The 17,742-nt window shown below is 46.4% G+C and overlaps 1 protein-coding gene across 3 annotated transcripts; it reads right to left on the bottom strand.

The window, feature by feature from the left end:
• Nucleotides 1-422: 422 nt before the first annotated feature.
• Nucleotides 423-17,320, bottom strand: LOC132978074 (src substrate protein p85-like). Of its 3 annotated transcripts, XM_061043126.1 has the most exons (16): nucleotides 17,152-17,319; nucleotides 14,601-14,701; nucleotides 14,412-14,485; nucleotides 14,188-14,317; nucleotides 12,841-12,951; nucleotides 12,052-12,106; nucleotides 10,015-10,125; nucleotides 9,064-9,174; nucleotides 7,750-7,860; nucleotides 5,449-5,559; nucleotides 3,992-4,047; nucleotides 3,852-3,921; nucleotides 3,486-3,763; nucleotides 3,244-3,367; nucleotides 2,231-2,299; nucleotides 423-1,891 (listed from the first exon to the last, which is right to left on the bottom strand). In XM_061043126.1, exons 2-16 carry the CDS (start codon nucleotides 14,682-14,684, stop codon nucleotides 1,755-1,757), a joined length of 1,632 nt encoding a protein of 543 aa, XP_060899109.1. In that variant the 5' UTR covers nucleotides 14,685-14,701; nucleotides 17,152-17,319; the 3' UTR covers nucleotides 423-1,754. The 3 variants fall into 3 exon arrangements, with proteins under 3 accessions (XP_060899109.1, XP_060899284.1, XP_060899196.1); XM_061043301.1 differs by lacking the exon at nucleotides 10,015-10,125 and having other exon boundaries at nucleotides 17,152-17,320; XM_061043213.1 differs by lacking the exon at nucleotides 5,449-5,559 and having other exon boundaries at nucleotides 17,152-17,317.
• Nucleotides 17,321-17,742: the final 422 nt, after the last annotated feature.

Below are 17,742 nucleotides of genomic sequence, written 5' to 3'. Positions count from 1 at the left end.
CTATTTCAGCCCTGCTCAGAACAGGCTGTTTCTGTGTCTGTACCTTTAAATATGTAAATGAGCTGTGTCTGACCACGCCCCTTCTCTGGAAGGGCTTGGTGTCTCGGGCTTTCTCGTTCTATGTCCTATTGTTTACAGTGAGAAGGCAGACTCAGAGGGCAGAACAAACACCTAGCTGTGGGAGTGTCACCCACATGGGGGAGGAGCTACTGCCCTTTGTGATGTCATGAAGGGAAAATCTCCAAACGGCCTGTTTGAGCACACATTTTCTGAAAAGTGGAGCAGGAAAAAGACGGAGAGGATGGACTTTTCTCATCATTGGGGGGTTTGTAGACAGACTAGAGACACATATTAGTGTTAGAGAAACATGGTGAAGTGTGTAATGCATCATGTGTTTTGTTTGTTGACATTAAAAGACAGACTGATTTATAATTCATAGTTTATTTATTGAAACTAAAAAAAAAGAACAAGCAGGTAATGATGCGACTCGAGCAAACAGAGGTACAGATAAAAATAATGCTTTTGAAAAGGTCACTTTTTTTTTTTTATTAAAAAACCCCGAAGATGATTTTAATGAAGCTCTCTCTCTCTCTCTCACACACACACACACACACACACACACACCTGTTTGAGCTACACTACTGCGATCACAGACGCCGTCTGTTAGAGATAATTAGTGTTAGGAGAGAAAATAAAGCAACAAAGCCTTTTCCCTTAACAGCAGCCTGATAAACGCGTCTACAGGCGTCGTAAGCCCTCTCGTTTCGAAAAGGTCACTCACTCTGAGGTTGGCGCACACGGCTCGGCGGCTGATAGAGGATGTCAGCTGTTCCGTCGCCGTGCCTCACCACGTGTGCACATCGACACGTTACGACACACAAACCCGCAGGCAGCGAGACACAAAGACAAAGACGAGCACAAATTCTCATAAATCCTGATCTCTCTGTACAACGATGAGCGGAGATGATTCAAACGCCGTGAGCTGTGGCGTTTCTATGATTTACCCACAGTGGAAAGGAAGTCCTAAACTTTATGGCGCCGTTTACTCTGAGCAGCTGAAGTGCCAGTTAAAGGAGGAAACTTGAATTTGAATCATTGGTAACAAGCTCTGTGGCAGATGTGAATATTCAGAAAAAAATTAGACGGCTTGGAGCGTCGATCAGGAGATTTAAAATCCTCGTTCTGCAGACGCACCGAGAAGCAAAACGTGGATCAGCGATTGGTCGACGTCAGGAATCAGCCTCAATATACAAATACTCCAAACGATATCACCCACAGTCTGCTCCTGCTTACATGAAGGTTGAGCTACTCAGCAGTGAGCCCCCGCCCCCCCTCCTTCTGGTCTTTGGTGAGACTTAAAAACTCTCCTCTAGCATGTGTGAAGAAGAACCTGATCGCACTCGAACACCGTGTCTAGAAAAATAAAAAGCCGCAAAATGCATCTCCACGTCCGAGCTGCATTTTGGAGCTTTGACTGTAACGACGCTTTGCGTCTGTTTTTTTTAATCTATATAATGACGTCTAAATATTCTCTTAGTGTTAATCCATTCTGGGATAAGTCGTTGACCTCCTCCTGCAGCGCGGAGAGAAACTTTTGGAAGAGGAGGAGGAGGGAAAGAAAAGCCGGAGTTAAAGCGCTAAGATGAGGTGAGGAGAGAAATCATCGGGGTATGAAAAGGACAAAGAGGGGTTTGAAAACGTCTCCTTTCTCTCTTCTTTTTTTTTTTTTCTTGCACAGGGACACGGATCATCAATCATTGCCGGACCTCCACGTAGTTGGCGGGGAAGAGGCCGTAGGCGCCTCTGCAGACGCCTCGCCACCAGCCTTCATCGATCATCTCGATGTTGGTGATGATGTCATCGGGGTCGAAGGAGATCTCGTCGTTGCCGGCTGAAACAGGAAGACAGATCGATTAAAGGGAGGCGAACAGAAGGTGATGAATGACATGAACAAAGACATCACCAGCTTCTCGAGCTGCTCTCTCCGTGTTGGAGGAGGATAAACTTGTCACAGCTTGTGACTGTTTGCCAAAAATACTTTTTTCAAGCGTGCACCTGATGATCATTTTTGGGTTGTGATCCTGGTGCATCTGTCAGAAAGCAGCACAGACACAAAGCTGGGCCACGTTTCAACAATTCCCCAAAATGATGTGAAAAAGTTTCTGAGTCCTTCTGCAGACTCTTAAAGCGCAGGGCCTTTGAGTCCGAGTCACAGCTCTCAGTCTCTCACCTGCTTGGTAATCATACAGAGCCACCGCCGTCACCCCGAGGTCCTCGCCATAGTCGTACTGTTGGCCGTCTGTCAGAGGAAGAAAAAAAAGGATTGTTTGTGATCTAAGTGAACTGACTGAGGACTGATTGTGGGGCTACAGGATACTTCTCAGTACAGTTTGAGGACATGAAATCAGAAATCTCACAGAAAGAAAATATGAAAACAAGGAATTCAGTGTGCAGACTTCCTGCATCACTACATCTTTAAAGACGGTTAATATGTTCAGTGTTCAATCAACGAAAAGATTCACATGAGTTTTTTGAGTAGTTAATAATAAGTAACTCTGACACCTAGTGTTTAAAATGGGTACTGCAGTCTAAATTCTAAACATTGTAGAGAGCTGTCTCCCCCCCTCCTCTCTAGAGTCGATGCTCACTCAGGTCACCATGTGGTGGACACTGAAGCTTCAGTGTTTATCCAGCTCTGCATCGGTCAGTAAAACTTTCTGTGTTCTAACCTCTCTCCATTTTTCAAAATCATCTCCAATATTGATCCTAGTTTGAGCACGTTTCTGCTCGTGGAGCTTATTAGAAACATGCAGAGGCTTTTTAGGTCGGGTACAATCACTTCTATCTGAACCACTTCTCTTGCCCACTTCCATCGCTGCAACACCTGTTGGTTTGACCTGATAACTGCTCTCATATCTGGCAAACCGAGGGGCGTCCAAAACGGCCGTGTAGGGGGGGGCCTTAAAACCGCCTACCTTCTCTGGTCCAAACAAATCCAGAGCATTCAGGACCAGAATCTAAAGTTAGAAGGAGGACATACTGGCTGCTGCATTGTTGTCAGAGAAGCCAGCACTTCAACATAGCATGTTTCCTTAATGTCTGATCATATAGTAAGATCACTTTATCATTTTACTCAGCAGAGATCTCACTGATTGGACCTTTAAATCTTATATAATCTTACGCGTCAGGCATTACACACAAGAAAGAAGTCAGCACCATCACTTAATAAAAAACGATGCTCACCTCCTGCTGCTGTGGTCTCGTCTGGGTTCTGGTAGAGCTCCTCCTCCTGCTGCTTTTGTGGCTCCGCCTCGTACAGCTGCTCGCCGTTCTCTTCTGTGGTATCGTAATACGGCTCCTCTGATTTCTAACAAGACAAAACATCAACCGTTTACATTTCATGCAACAGATCTATCTACACGTCCCGTCGTATCAAAGTATTTCCACACCCTTCCTGCTTACGTCCGAGAGACGTCCCGACTCACCTCATGTGTTGGAGCAGCAGCTGGTTGGACGGCCGGGGTCGGGCTCGGGGTCGGGCTGGGGGTCGGGCTGGGGACGGGGACGGTACTCGCAGCAGGAGCAGGAGCAGGAGAGGGAGCCTTGGGCGTAGCCTCGATTATACGGCGTGCCTCGTCTTGCTCCTGCTTCTCCTTGGCCTGTCGACGCACCCGCTCCTCCTCAGCCCGCTTCCTGTCTTCCTCCTCCTTCTCCCTGGCGATGTTCTCGAAGCGGGCCTTGATGCTTCCTGTGCTGCTGCCGGCTGATGAGAAGAGACAGAAACTATGTGAGGATTTCAGACACGGGTGGAAGTTCTGGCTCACACACAGCTGATGGCGATGAATTCTCACCAGCTTCCACAGGTTTGGTTTTCTGGTACGATGAGGTCGGCTTCTCCACGTGTTCAAAAGTTCCCGCGCTCTGTAGAGACAAAGACGTCAGACGGAGCTCTCCAAACACAAACACAAACGCACAAAGTAACACTCCGTACCTTATCCATCCGGTCGTTCTGGACGCCAAACTTCCCTCCAAAGCCTTTAGAGTAATCTGGAGACAAATATGAGATACGCAGCGTCAGTGTGTGCGCTCTGTAAACCACACAACCACAGTCTGCATCGTTCAAACTCTTTTTCAGAGCTGGGCCACTTTTCAAATAATTACTACTGAAACAAACTGTTTGGAATCGCTCCAGTAGCTTAACCCTAAACTTCCACCAGATACGTGTGCACTCCTCATCTGTCATCATCCACAGGCTGCGTTCTCAGCAGCACCGCCGGAAAGTTATTATAGATTACACTCGCTACAGCCCGAGATATCCCGATGTATGTGGTATAAAACTATTTAAAAAACATCAACAAACAAACATAAGGTCATTTTTCTGAACCGTCAATACTGGGTGTTTTATTCTGAAAATCAACCGGATGTTTTAATGTCGTTTCGATGTCTGACTTCCTGTCCCGCTCTATCTGCTCTGTGCTAAACTGATGCTCCGTACTCCGGCATCCTGCAGAAATCTGCTGCAGAGGACTCCAGACTGACGGAGCTGAGACGCAGCGGAGTCAGAGGAAGCACACACATTGAATAAAGTAAAAAACTATCAGCTCTGTGTGGCGGGGCGGAGAGACGGACCGAACACTCATCTGGTGGATTTTAGGGGTAAGAGAGCAGCAGGAAAAAAGGTAACCTTACTGTTAAAGTGGGTCCCCTAAAAGTTGTTTTTGTCCCTGGCAGACTCAGATTGTTATTCCAAGTGTGTGACATCATTACAGAAAGAATCCCTACAGATTAGAGGTGAGTATTGGAGCCCTCTCTGTGTTCAGACAACGCAGACTGTGGTTGGTTCAAAGTGATAAACAGAAGAACTAAAAGGGTCAGAGGACGGGCGGATGCGTTCATGCAAACCTGTAAAGAAGAGAATAAATAAAAACTGAACGCAGGCGGTGACAGCAGAAGAGCCGAGAGGAGAGAATCTTATATATGATATAAGCCAGACAATTGGGGGGGGGGGGGTGGGTCAAGCAGCCATCTTGGCTCAATCTTTGCTTTAAGATCAGCTGTGGTTCTGTGAGGTCGCAGCAGGTGAGCTTCAAACGCATGTGGGACAATGACATGCACAAAATGAATGAAAGCACATCATGGCCGTGCTGGAAACAGCAGGAGGAAGGGGTGTGGGGGGCGGAGGGGGGGAGGGGTTAGGGTTAACACTTTTTCTGGTTTTAACTTTAAAAACGTTAAAACGTGTGAGCTAACATGAGGGTATCTTTTGTGTTTCTGGTGATGCAGAGGCGGGAGGGGTGTACTATGGATTAGGGGAAAGGGGGGCAAGGCTGAGGATGAGGAGGATGGTGTGAAGGGCAGGACGTCAAGCTCGGAGGAAAACAGAAGGGTGGGTAAGGAGGGGGTGGCAGGGATTTAAAATGGGGGGGGGGGTCAGGGGAGTTTCAGTGCCTTTCTGGGACTCGTGCTTGGCCAGGCTCTCCTTGTGCTCATATCCCAGGGCACACTGGTCCTGCTTCTCCACCTGTACCCCATACTGCCCTCCAAACCCACGCTTATAGTCTGCAATACAACACACACACACATATATATGGACACATGATAACCGACACACATATATAAACACACATATATATATATATATATACAGACAAACGTATAGACACGCTGATACAGCAGACAGAGAGGAGGGTCCAGGATAATAGACCAAACATTTGATTTTAAATAATAAGAAAAAAGGCTTTCTATAATCTACTCACCGTAAAATTTCAAATAAAAGCCTGTCCATATTTAAGATCTGGTAACTTTCATTAGCCTGGTGCTGCTGCACATTTAAAAAAATTAAGGCAGCTCTCGATTACACCGTGTCCTAACCACACGCGAACGCTTGATATCGCGACACATCATGCATGATCGCACGCTGGCTGTCCCACACTGTCGGTCAAATATTTCATTATCTACTCAGTGGATTTCAGTTTCCCCTTGCCAACAGTAGAACATCTGGTGCTTTTACTTTGAAGGTAGACTAACTGAAGTGTGGTGCTTTTACTTTGAAGGTGGACTAACAGAAGTGTGGTGCTTTTACTTTGAAGGTGGACTAACTGAAGTGTGGTGCTTTTACTTTGAAGGTGGACTAACTGAAGTGTGGTGCTTTTACTTTGAAGGTGGACTAACTGAAGTTTGATGCTTTGTATTGAGCTGTTGACTCAAATCTCAACACTTGATAAACGGCTCGCAGTGAGACGATGTAAGTTTTTCTCCGGTGTTGACAAAGGTCAACATTTCAATCATGATGTGGATTTTATTAATGCACCTTTATCTCCACTTTGTAAAACAAGCAAACACGCTCTGCTGAGGGAAGAAAGCGAGTGTCCGATCTTTGCTGTCCGTCACCTCGTAAATAAGAGCCGGCTCATTTCATAGACTGCAGCTCTTAATAGAAGTTTTACGGTATAACTGTGTTTTTCTTCTTTTACCATTGTGTGTGGTTTTGACTTCCTCTTATCAGAGCTTCTTTTTCTCCCACAGATTGGGGAAGTTATCGAGCTTTGAAAGACCACATCCGAAGCCACAAAGAAACCACATCAGAGCTGAACAGGAAGAAAGATTTAAGGGTGCTGAATTCAAAGCAGACAGACTAGAAGAGGCGGATTTAAAAGCCCTCCTAGAAGAAGAAGAAGAAGAAGGACAGTTTGAAGTGGAACCGTTTAACAAAAGGAAGCATGTTATTCTTCAACTTGGTCAACAGGATCTGCTGTTGGAAGATTTTAGAGTTAATAACATTAAACAACTTCCAACTACACATTTTTATTAGAACCCGACCGATAAATCTGCCAGCCGATAATATCGGCTGATGTCAGCATATCCAGTGACAATCGGTATCGGCTAATTTTATCGCAGATATGCGCCGATATTACTCGATTTATTCACAAGTCAAACAGCATTTAATTTGAGTTTCATTGTAATCACACTAGCAGTTCTCTTTCACCAGCAGAGGGCGCTATATGGATTACAACAAGCATCATCACTCTCCAGAGTGTCGAGCGGTGATCATCCATCCATTTTCTTCCGCTTATCCTGGCCTCAATTGTAGTAAGTCCACCCACTTCCACCCACCCCAGTAACCTTTTCTAGCTCCTCCTGGTGTATTCAGAAGTGTTCCCAAGCTAGATGTATGATATATAATCCCTCCAGTGAACTCCAGGTCCACCCCAAGGTCTCCTCCCAGTTGGGTGTGCCCGGAAAACCTCCAAAGGGAGGCGTCCAGGAGGATCCTGATCAGATGCCCAAACCACCTCAGCTGACTCCTTTTGATGTGAAGGAGTAGCGGCTCTACTCCGAGCTCCTCCCCCTCTCTCTAAGGCTGAGCCCAGACACCCTACGGAGGAATCTTGTTTTAGCGGCTCGCATCCTGTAACTAACTATCTTGTCTAACTACCCAGACAAGATGGGTAGCCATCTTGTCTGGGTAGTTACCATCAACACAATAAATGTGTATATCCATATCTATCTATCTCTACAGATTGAACGTAGATCTAAAAAAGATATCGGCATCGGCCCCAAAACTCACGTCAGTCGGGCCCTAATTTTTTATTTTTATTATAAATGGAAAAGTTCAGAAAAAAGAAGACGTTAACTCATGTGTCACACCTTTATCAAGCTACAGCTGAAGGTGAAGCCATGTAGGTGCATCTCCTCAAACCTGTAAATATAGAAAAAAAAAAGCCTCTAGAAGCAGATCAGAAGCAGTACCTTTCTGGGATTCATGGAGCTGCAGTTTCTCCTGGTGGTCCCATCCCAGCGCCGATTTATCCTGTCTGTCCGTCTGGACGCCAAACTTGCCCCCGAAGCCCTTCACGTAGTCTGCAGACGCACAGAGCATGACGACATTAACATGTTTCTGAGAATTTTGTTCTCTGTATGACATGTATAAAATTACAAGTGCAAAAAAACTGCAGTTCATTGGGTGTCCACTAGAGGCTGGCTGCAGAAGCACAGGAAGTCACATACACACCCATTCAAAAAACTGAAATTAACATGGTTAAAAAAACACAATACATCTGATTAGCTCATGTTGACCCCCCCCCCCCGTTAGTTGAGAGTGACATCACTCTCAACTAACATGCTGCATCGCTAGATCCCAAAGTTCCAGTGTTGCCAAAACCCTCCCTACTTTGTTTCTGATTGGCTAGTAACATTGGTTAGGGTGAGTGCGTCCTCACAGCCTCAGATCAGACATCTAGCACAGTGCCGGACAACTTTAAGCCCCGTAAGTTTCTCACTGGTGCATGTTAGAGGTCGACCCAGTTATCACAGTCTGCACCATGTTTGCGAACCAAGTCCCGGTGCATTGTGGGGAATGCTTGAGGACATAAACACCTCCAGTATCAGCCTGTTACTATCAGCTGCTGTTGGCCAACCAGGCAGTAAAGTCTGCACAGGTGTGTCAGTCAGGAATCTGCAGGTGAAGCTGCCTCTGCTGTTCAGACGAGTCGGGACAGAAACGAGAGAGAGAGACAGAGAGAGAGAGAGGGACAGAGAGAGAGAGGGAGAGAGAGAGAGAGAGAGAGAGAAGAGAGAGGGACAGAGAGAGAGAGGGAGAGAGAAAAAGAGAGAGAGAGAAGAGAGAGAGGGAGAGAGAAAAAGAAAGAGAGAGGGAGACAGAGAGAGAGAGAGAGAGGGACAGAGAGAGAGAGGGAGAGAGAAAAAGAGAGAGAGAGAAGAGAGAGAGGGAGAGAGAAAAAGAAAGAGAGAGGGAGAGAGAGAGAGAAAAAGAAAGAGAGAGAGAGAGAGAGAGAAGAGAGAGGGACAGAGAGAGAGAGGGAGAGAGAAAAAGAGAGAGAGGGAGAGAGAGAGAGAAAAAGAAAGAGAGAGGGAGAGAGAGAGAGAAAAAGAAAAAGAGAGAGAGACAGAGAGAGAGAGAGAGAGAGAGAGAGAGAGGGAGAGCGAGAGAGAGGGAGAGAGAAAGAGAGAGAGAGAGGGGAGGGACTCAACGAGCCTTTAGCCTCTCTGATAGCATCGGCAGCAGCAGAGTCAGGGAGATGTCGTCTCGTTCGTCACACTAACCTTTCTGGGACTCGTGCCTCTCCGTTTTGCCCTGGTACTCGAAGCCCATCGCGCTCTTGTCCACCTTGTCGGTCTCAACACCGTACTTGCCGCCAAAGCCTTTAGCGTAATCTGCCGGAGGCCGGGAGGAGAAAAAACTAAAGTTAGCACAAGAAAAGGTGGAGATGACTTTATCCCATGGAGCAAACTCTTGTGTTTGTGTTTTGAATCTGTACGGTTAATCTGAGGTGTCGTGGCGGCGCGTTTTTCTGCACGCTCTGTCAGCCTGTAGATAGTAAACAAGCAAGAAATACAAAAATAAAACCATAGAACGCCATCTGAGCAGATTTTATAAGTGTGTTTTAAGGAGAAAAGAATAAGTTAGCAGGAGGAAAGCTGATATATTTACAACAAAAGGCTTGAACAAAAAGAAGAAGTTTACATAAATGAAAGCATCCCACTCCCCTGGGGAAACCAATTGGGTCAGGCTGAAGCCACAGACCAGCTGGTACACGGTGGCGTTCCCCTGTAATCTGAGACGTGGAGAGAGCCGCAGAAACACATGAAAGGAGACGGAGAGTAAACGACCACCTGCATCCAAAAGGTGTTTAAACTCCTCTGAGGCAGATGTTCTGTGTGTGGCGTATCTTTAAAAATGTTGTGACAGGCATTCGTATTTTAAAAAACTAAGGTCGGTGGGGAAAAATCCCATCATGCATTGCAACCCAGAGAAAAACAGAGAAATCGTTTGCAGCAGACGAGAAGCTGAGGAATGAAGGAAGAGGAAGAAAAAGCAAAATAACTGGATTTGTCAGGACCTGTGCTCGCTGAGTCAGACCACGCTGTGTGTGAGAGGGTGTGTGTGTGTGTGTGTGTGTGTGTGTGTGTGTGTGTGTGTGTGTGTGTGTGTGTGTGTGTGTGTGTATCCATTCTCGCCGTTTCTCTCCAGGTTAAAGGGGATTCCATACAAACCTTTCTGGGACTCGTGTTTCTCGGTTTTGCCCTGGTAATCGAAGCCCATAGCGCTCTCGTCCACGCGGTCAGCCTGCACACCGTATCGCCCCCCAAACCCAGTGGCGTAGTCTACACAGCAAAGCAGGGGGGGAGGGAGGGAGGGGGCAAAGTCAGGGTGAAGCAGCATGGTAGGCAGTGATAAAGAAGCAGCCCTATTCCAAATTCCCTGTTTACTTTAACTTACGCCCCGTTTCCACCAAGCGGTCCGGTAAGGATCAGGGGGCGTGTGTAAGCCGGACGCCGATAGCTGCGTCAGCTACGTAATAGCGTGACATCATAGCAGCGCGACACAGTAAATTCAACAAAGAAGAAAAACATGACACAGTAAACGAAGGGGATGTCAAGTAACTCGTCTTCTTTCTCATCGTTTGTTACAAACAGCTGTGTGCCTTTCAGGGTCGGATTGGTACGCTTGGCACTCGGCACTTCAACAGAAGGGTAGAAAAAAAGTCGGACAGTATGGACCGGTGATTTTGGAACCGCTTGGTGGAAACAGGGCTTAACAATCCTGTTTTCTGCACATTTCATCTATTCCTGATGACGGAGGAAGCGCTGGAATTGGGCAAATGTTCAGCACTCGTCTGCGGGGGATGAAAGCAAAACAAAAGGTGATGATGATATGCCGACATGAAAAGGCAGCCTAACAAATACTAAAAGCTAAGAAGCAACGTGGACTCTCGGGGCAGCGGGGTCACTATGAGTCAAACCTCAGTCTGCAGTGAGTTGTATTGTTTTGCTTTTACTCCAGCACATTGGACCTCTAATGTAACAGTGACTACAGGGTTAAAATACAGCTGTAAAGTGTAAACACCAAAGATCTCAGTTTGGTGCTCTTTGGCGACACATATGGTCATGAGTGGTTGCAGGAAAACCAACCGGACAACCAGATAAAACAAATGCAGCGGACTTTCATCCACGGGGCATCAACTCAATCACCACTGTGTTAAACTTATTCTGCAGAAGATAGTGACTTAACAGATATTTATTCAAAGGCAGAGTCAGCAGCTTTCTCCTTCAAAATAAAATACAGACTTCTAAAGTGAAGCTGCTCCATCGTCCCTTCTGGGCCTCCGTACATGTGTGGTGGTGACTGTGTCTGCAGAGACTCTGTCCTCTGACTGGATTTTACTGTTCTGGTTGACTTGGGACATTTTTGAGCGGAGCTGGTGTGTTTCCTCCAGCCAATAACAGCGCAGCAGGTGAGTTTAGGAGTGGATGCAAGTCAGTGATTGGACGTGGACGTAGTGTCCAAGAAGTGAAAATATAATCAGAGTGAGGAGAAACACCAAGCGGATAAAGCTCGTTCTAAAACGAGGGTGAACCTTGTGTTGGCTTTTACCCGTGGACGTGGCGTTGGTCTGCTTCCTGTTGGACAGGAAGGTGACAAACACCGGCGGTTAGCTTGTTCTAGCGTGCGTGTAGCGACAAGCAGTAAACGTACACACTACGTCCTGCAGTGAGGGTGAGCTTCTGGGGGCGATGAGCTGCCCATGCTGCAACGGACATTTCTCCTGACTCTACCTTCAGATGGAAGTTTTCCGGATTATAACACCAATCATAAAGTGTTTATTTTAAATCTAATGTGCTGGAGAACAAAGCCACATGATGCTGTCTTCATTCTTACAAACTGCTCTGTGACTCATTCTGTGCCAGGAAAACAAACACAAAACAGCAGCTTCACCAGCCCACACCGCTAACAGGCTCACATGGTGCGTCTGGAGAGTGGGAACCTGGCAGAGCAGAGATCAGGCAGCTTCTGATCAGCACAACACGAGTGTGTGTGCTGCAGCCAAACTGCTCAATGTGTCTCCTGCAGGCAATCTGCACACTTCACACGGTCAAGAAGTTTACATTTCTAACGTGTCGTCTGAGTCGGATGTCCTCGTGCTGGGTCATGCAGCATATTACTCAGGATTAGTCTGACAAACTGAACTCCAGGTAATCTGTCAAAAGCTGAAATAGATGTTCAGAGAGAGACAACAGGTGTGACATCACCTTTCTGTGAAGCGTGTTTCTCCGTCTTCCCGGCATACTCAAACCCAACCGCTGACTGGAAATAGAGAGAAAGAAGAAAGTTATTGTTCCACTGTACATTCATGTCTTAACCACATCAGAGTCACCATGATTGTGAATATGTCCTGGAGCTGCATCAGCCCAGCTGTGCATCACTTCCTGTAAGGGTAGTTCTTGTTTTGCTTTTTTTAAATTTTTTATCTTGACCAAAGATGGGGGTCTAAATGACTTAAAGAGACTGACTGTCAGTCGGAGGTCCGCAGATATTTCTGCCATAGTTTCTCCAATGATGGGGGGGAGGGGGGACAGATAAAATAGGACGTGCCTTCTGTTGCCATGGTGATTTCAGATGCTGTATGTAAGTTTGAGCAGGTCACATCAGGGGTAAGTCTGGGTCTGGGTATCGGCTCTTTGCTCTGCTCACACGAGTGTGATTATGTGCTGACGTAAAACATCAAACATGTCAGACGTTCAGCTGACTAGGCAGGACAGCTGATTGGGCTGAGATCGGACGTCCTACTTCAGTGCACGACTGATGCCGGGTGATAGAGCTGAAACTCGGTCCGACTTCAAAATGAGTCGTCTAAATCGTAATTGGTGCAGTGCGCGTCTGCTTTTCACACAATAACACAAACAAACTAAGCAATAATCCAGGCAGCAGGTTTTGGATACCAACTGAAGCATTCAAGTAGAAAAGTCCCCAACCCTTTGCACCAATCAGTCATCATCTTTAAAAGTATAGAGATGTAGTGAACACGCTGAAAGAAATACCTGGTCAACACGGTCAGCCTGGACTCCATACTTCCCTCCAAAACCCTTTGATGTGTCGGTCTGGGAGCAGTGCTTGGACAACTTCATCTGGTAATCATGACCCACAGCAGACTGTGAAGAAACACACACACACACACACACACACACACACACACACACACACACACACACACACACACACACACACACACACACACACACACACACACACACACACACACACACACACACACACACACACACACACACACACACACACACACACACACACACACACACACACACACACACACACACACACACACACACACACACACACACACACACACACACACACACACACACACACACACACACACACACACACACAAAAATCAGAACAGATTAGGAACAACTGAGGAGGGGTGGAGGGGTTATGAAGAGAACAGTTCAGCAGGAAACACAGCCAGCGCTCAGAGGCGGTGACACCTGACTCATCACACACACACACACTGTGGTGTAAACAGTGCAGGGTCATCACATTCATGCTGTTGTGACCGCACGGCCGAAACAACGAGACAGAAAGGTGTGGATGGACAGAGCCGCTCGCCAGGAAAGATTATGGAGTGTGAAACAGCCACAACTGAGTCAGCCTTTTCACACACACACACACACACACACACACACACACAGACAGACACACAGACAGACACACAGACAGACAGACAGACAGACAGACAGACAGACAGACACACACACACACACACACACACACACACACAGACAGACAGACACACACACACACACACACAGAGACAGACAGACAGACACACACACACACACAGACAGACAGACACACACAGACAGACAGACAGACAGACAGACACACAAGAAACTGCTCCTAAAGCTGAAGGGACCCTGAAGTCCTGAGATTTGTGAAAACGTCGGCTAAATGAAGAGGAGAGCTCTCTTTGAAATATGAAGGAGATATTTCTGTAATGCAAACCGGATTATATTTAGAGTCTGCTGCAGGAAAATCACAAATACAACTAAACTGGTGTCACCGTTCAAAGAAAAACATGACGGTGCGAGAAATGAATGTTTGACCACACCGGCCATCAGCCTATTGGTGTTGAAATCTATGAATGTGGGTGTGGCCCCTCCTCCTTTGGTCACAAACTATCACCTGGAGAAGACCGCTGAAAGGGCCCAAATGTTGCGATTGTGATGGAATAAAACTTTTTGTGACATTTGAGTAAGTGAGCTTCTGAATCATTTAGCACAATCCAAAAACTAAATCAGGAAACAGGACTCTTTGAAAAGGTCAAACTGTCCTTCTGTGACCCTGTGTCTCGTTTCCCCTCTTACCTTGTCCATGCGGTCCTGCTGCACTCCAAACCTTCCTCCGTATCCATGCGAGGCCTTGGGCATGCACTCCTGCTCCTTCTGCTTCAGGCTGGTGTGCTCCGTCGACACCGTGTTCCGCAGTTCGTGGATACTTAACCAAGAAAAGCACAGCGTTAGGAAGACACATCTGTGGGACTGTGTTGGCCATTTTTAATACTTTGAGGAATCCACATGTGCTTCCTTACTCTATGTGCCCCTGATGTCCTGAGCCCGACACCGTCTTGGCCCCCCAGCGCTGCTCCTTCTCCGACACATCGTTCTAGAAATCCACGAGAACAGGAAGAAGAGGGTTCAATGATTATCATGCAGCGAGTGAGGAGAGGGAGCAGAGGTTTTAGAAGCGCACTGAGGACAAGTGAAGGGAGCTTTGGTACCTCAAAGTCAGGGTCGGTCTCCCAGTCGTCCCCCTCGTCATTCACAGCCACATCGATGGACTGTCCTGCTGCTGCCTTCCACATGTTTAGAGCAACACACACTGAAAGACAGCATCACATAAAATCAGATAAACACTTTATCTGCCTGATTCAAAGGGGATTGTTTTAAGAAGATGAAGAAGAAAGCACATGGTGAAAAGCTGAGGGAATACTGTCTCAATGTATCGCTTATTTATATTTATAGAGTGTTTCTGTTTGCCCCTAATGTCCCAAAGGAGTCATCTTAAATCTCTCAATGCCACAATATTTGGTAACAGGTCGATGTCCGCAGGGGTCCACAGGGCAAATATCGGCCCCCACAGACATTCAACCGATTCATCGATCAACCTTAAACTCAGCAGACTTACTCTTGAAATTTGTTTTAGCAAGACATCCTGCTGTCGTGTTGAATCCCTCTCACCTGCATTAAACACAGATGCTGCAGAGCTACGTGCTGAAAGAGAGCGTGGTCACAGTAGCAGAACATTAAACTTCAATATGACACTGGTATTTGTGTGATACCACTAACTGTTTTGATACCACAGCAACAGAATCAGACGTCTTTTGCAGCCAAAATTGGGGTTTTTCTTGGGGTTGTTTTTTGATAGGACAGCTGAAGAGAGACAGGAAATGTTGGGAGGAGAGAGGGTCGGAGACATGCAGCAAAGGGTCGCTGCGATGAGGACAGCAGCCTCTGTTAAATGGGGCACGTTTTTAGAAACTCCTGCAAACTCTCGAAGTTGCACAAACACAGTTGCAATGTATCTGTACCTAAATGTTGCCAGCATATTCTTGCAATCAAGACAACTTAAACTCCTCTGCTTTCCGTCTGTTTGTATGCGACATCATCGTCACTTTCACATCTTTATGAGACGACAAAAAGAGCCAGAAGGGGGCGCAGCGCTGTGTGTGTGTGTGTGTGTGTGTGTGTGTGTGTGTGTGTGTGTGTGTGCGCATGTCTGACTGTGTGTGTGTGGAGTTCCCGCTGTGCCATGCTTCCACAACGCTGAAACGCAATGTGAAGTCACAGAGCGAGACACCATAATTACGCTGTAACAGAATCAATATGAATCTTTGAAGACGTGATGACGGCTGAGCTTAGTTACTGCACTTTTGCGGAGAAAAAAAAAGCAGCCTGACAAGGGTGATAGGCTCTCTTCTGGAGAGGACCCCTCACCTGGCAGCCGTGCAGCGTTCTGTCCCCTTCAGAAGGCTTCAAGAGAGCGGGCCAATCAGTGGAAAGTGGGCACTTGGGGAGTGGGGCCTTAAAGAGACAGCAGCTGAAACAAACCGTTTTTAAGTCTGATGTGAAGGTTTTTAGTGATGCCAGTGAGAGGTTTTTTTTGCAAATCATGCCAAGCTGCTCTGCTGGTTTCACAGACTGACAACATGGAAGGTAAACATGAGGAAAATATGGAAGCAACTTGGAGTTCAGTGTCTTGCCCAAGGACACATCGGCCACGTGACTGCAGCAATTGAGACAGTTTGCAGGAGTTTGTCTGACATTTTTCATAACTAAAATCAAGAAATTTCCGAAATGTGGGTGTCAAGGACTTCTCAAGTTTGTGGCTGGGGATCGAACCCGCAACCTTCAGGTTGAGAGACGATCGACTCTACCACTGAGCTGCAGCCGCCCTTTTAATCCTGTCATCAAAAAGGTAACAGAGAGCGGAGATTTGGACTGCCTTTACTGAACAGTGTGTCTGTGAGTCTGCATTAGCATTTAAGAGGAACAAACGCTTTCTGTGCTAAACCTGATTCCTGACTCAGCACAATGTGGGCATCAACATCTGTGTTGAATCAGGGGCTCTGCTCACCTCACGGGGGGGGGGGGGGGGGTGCAGACACAGAGGAGAGTCACCTCAGACCCGGAAGTAGCTCCAAGTCTCAACTTTAAGTCTGTCAAGAGAATTCCCCACAACACAGCCACACCCATATACAGCTACTATCCAAATCTGAACTCTCTTTGTGACCACGCTGCGTGAAGAGATGCAATAAAATGCGACGTGTTAAAAAAAGCTCTTAAATAACAGGAAACAGCTGATAAATTACATTAACAAGCTGCAAGCACGTCATTTACGTAAAGCTTGTTTGACGTTAACCTACCTTTTGCGTAAATGTAGGTTAGTTTTCTTCAGTCGAAGTAGGCCAAACCACTTTATGTATTTAACTTAACAGGATGCGCGCGCAGCTTTTCCCAATTAAAACGCATTTAATTAGACGTTGACGCTCGCGATCACACTTATGAAACAGACGTTTAAATGAGGATGAAAATCTCCTTAATGGTTAAATCGACGACGGGGAATTAACATCGAGTGATGAAAAGAGGTCAAATGTGATGAATTTAGGTTAAATTAAATCAGAATAGTGGTGTATGAGTCTTGCCTGACCGCTGGTATTTCCTGTTCCAGTTTTCCAGTCAGCTAGCCGGCTAATGCTAACATGCCTCCCTCCCGGAATGATTAACTGATCTTTACACACAGACAGCAGGTAGACATCTTGTAAAACTCACCTTGTTCGACAAAAGGTAGCTCCGGCCACACTCTCTACAGGTTATAAAAATCCTCCCCTGGTGTATGTGGGTCCGTTCAGACCTCCAGCTTTGATGGAGAAACTGTTACGTTTCAGGGATCTGATGGCTCTCTTCCGGCTCTCCCAGTATCCCGAGCTCAGCCAGCACTGACGTCACGAGGGGGCGGGGCCTCAACATGTTGTACATTTTTCCCGTGAATTTCAGAATAATTTCTAAATTTCACTTTTTTTTTTTTCAGAGTTATGTTTCCAGGCATTTTGTTTCCATTTAATGTCATTCCTCCATCTTCATTAGGGCAAATTCACAATGAAAACAAAACACAATCTGAAAGCATCCAACTTAGTTTTTCTTAGATCAAGTTGAAAATAAAATAATTATTGTACATAAATTAATGCACCTGGTAATTGCAGGATTCTACGGAGACCCTGAAGTCCCAAAAAGTGAACATTTTTAATATAACCACCTTGTGCTTTACAAGATAACAACATGCACGAAAGTTATTATCCTGAGTGACTCAAGTTTCTCTGCAGCTCTTCCCACTCTCAGCCAGTACTGACGTCATGAGTTCCT

Source organism: Labrus mixtus, chromosome 1, assembly GCF_963584025.1.
Source record: "Labrus mixtus chromosome 1, fLabMix1.1, whole genome shotgun sequence".
NCBI classification, from domain to species: domain Eukaryota; kingdom Metazoa; phylum Chordata; class Actinopteri; order Labriformes; family Labridae; genus Labrus; species Labrus mixtus.
The sequence above is the reverse complement of the archived record's forward strand: the minus strand, read 5'-3'. Positions and strand labels throughout refer to the sequence as shown.

Excerpts from the sequence above, each read along its gene's own strand:
- LOC132978074 (XM_061043126.1), bottom strand. The coding sequence starts at position 14,684 with ATGTGGAAGGCAGCAGCAGGACAGTCCATCGATGTGGCTGTGAATGAC. Across the intron at positions 12,107-12,840 it reads AGGCTGACCGTGTTGACCAG|TCAGCGGTTGGGTTTGAGTA; the intron begins GTATTTCTTTCA and ends CTCTATTTCCAG. Across the intron at positions 3,922-3,991 it reads AGAACGACCGGATGGATAAG|AGCGCGGGAACTTTTGAACA; the intron begins GTACGGAGTGTT and ends TTGTCTCTACAG.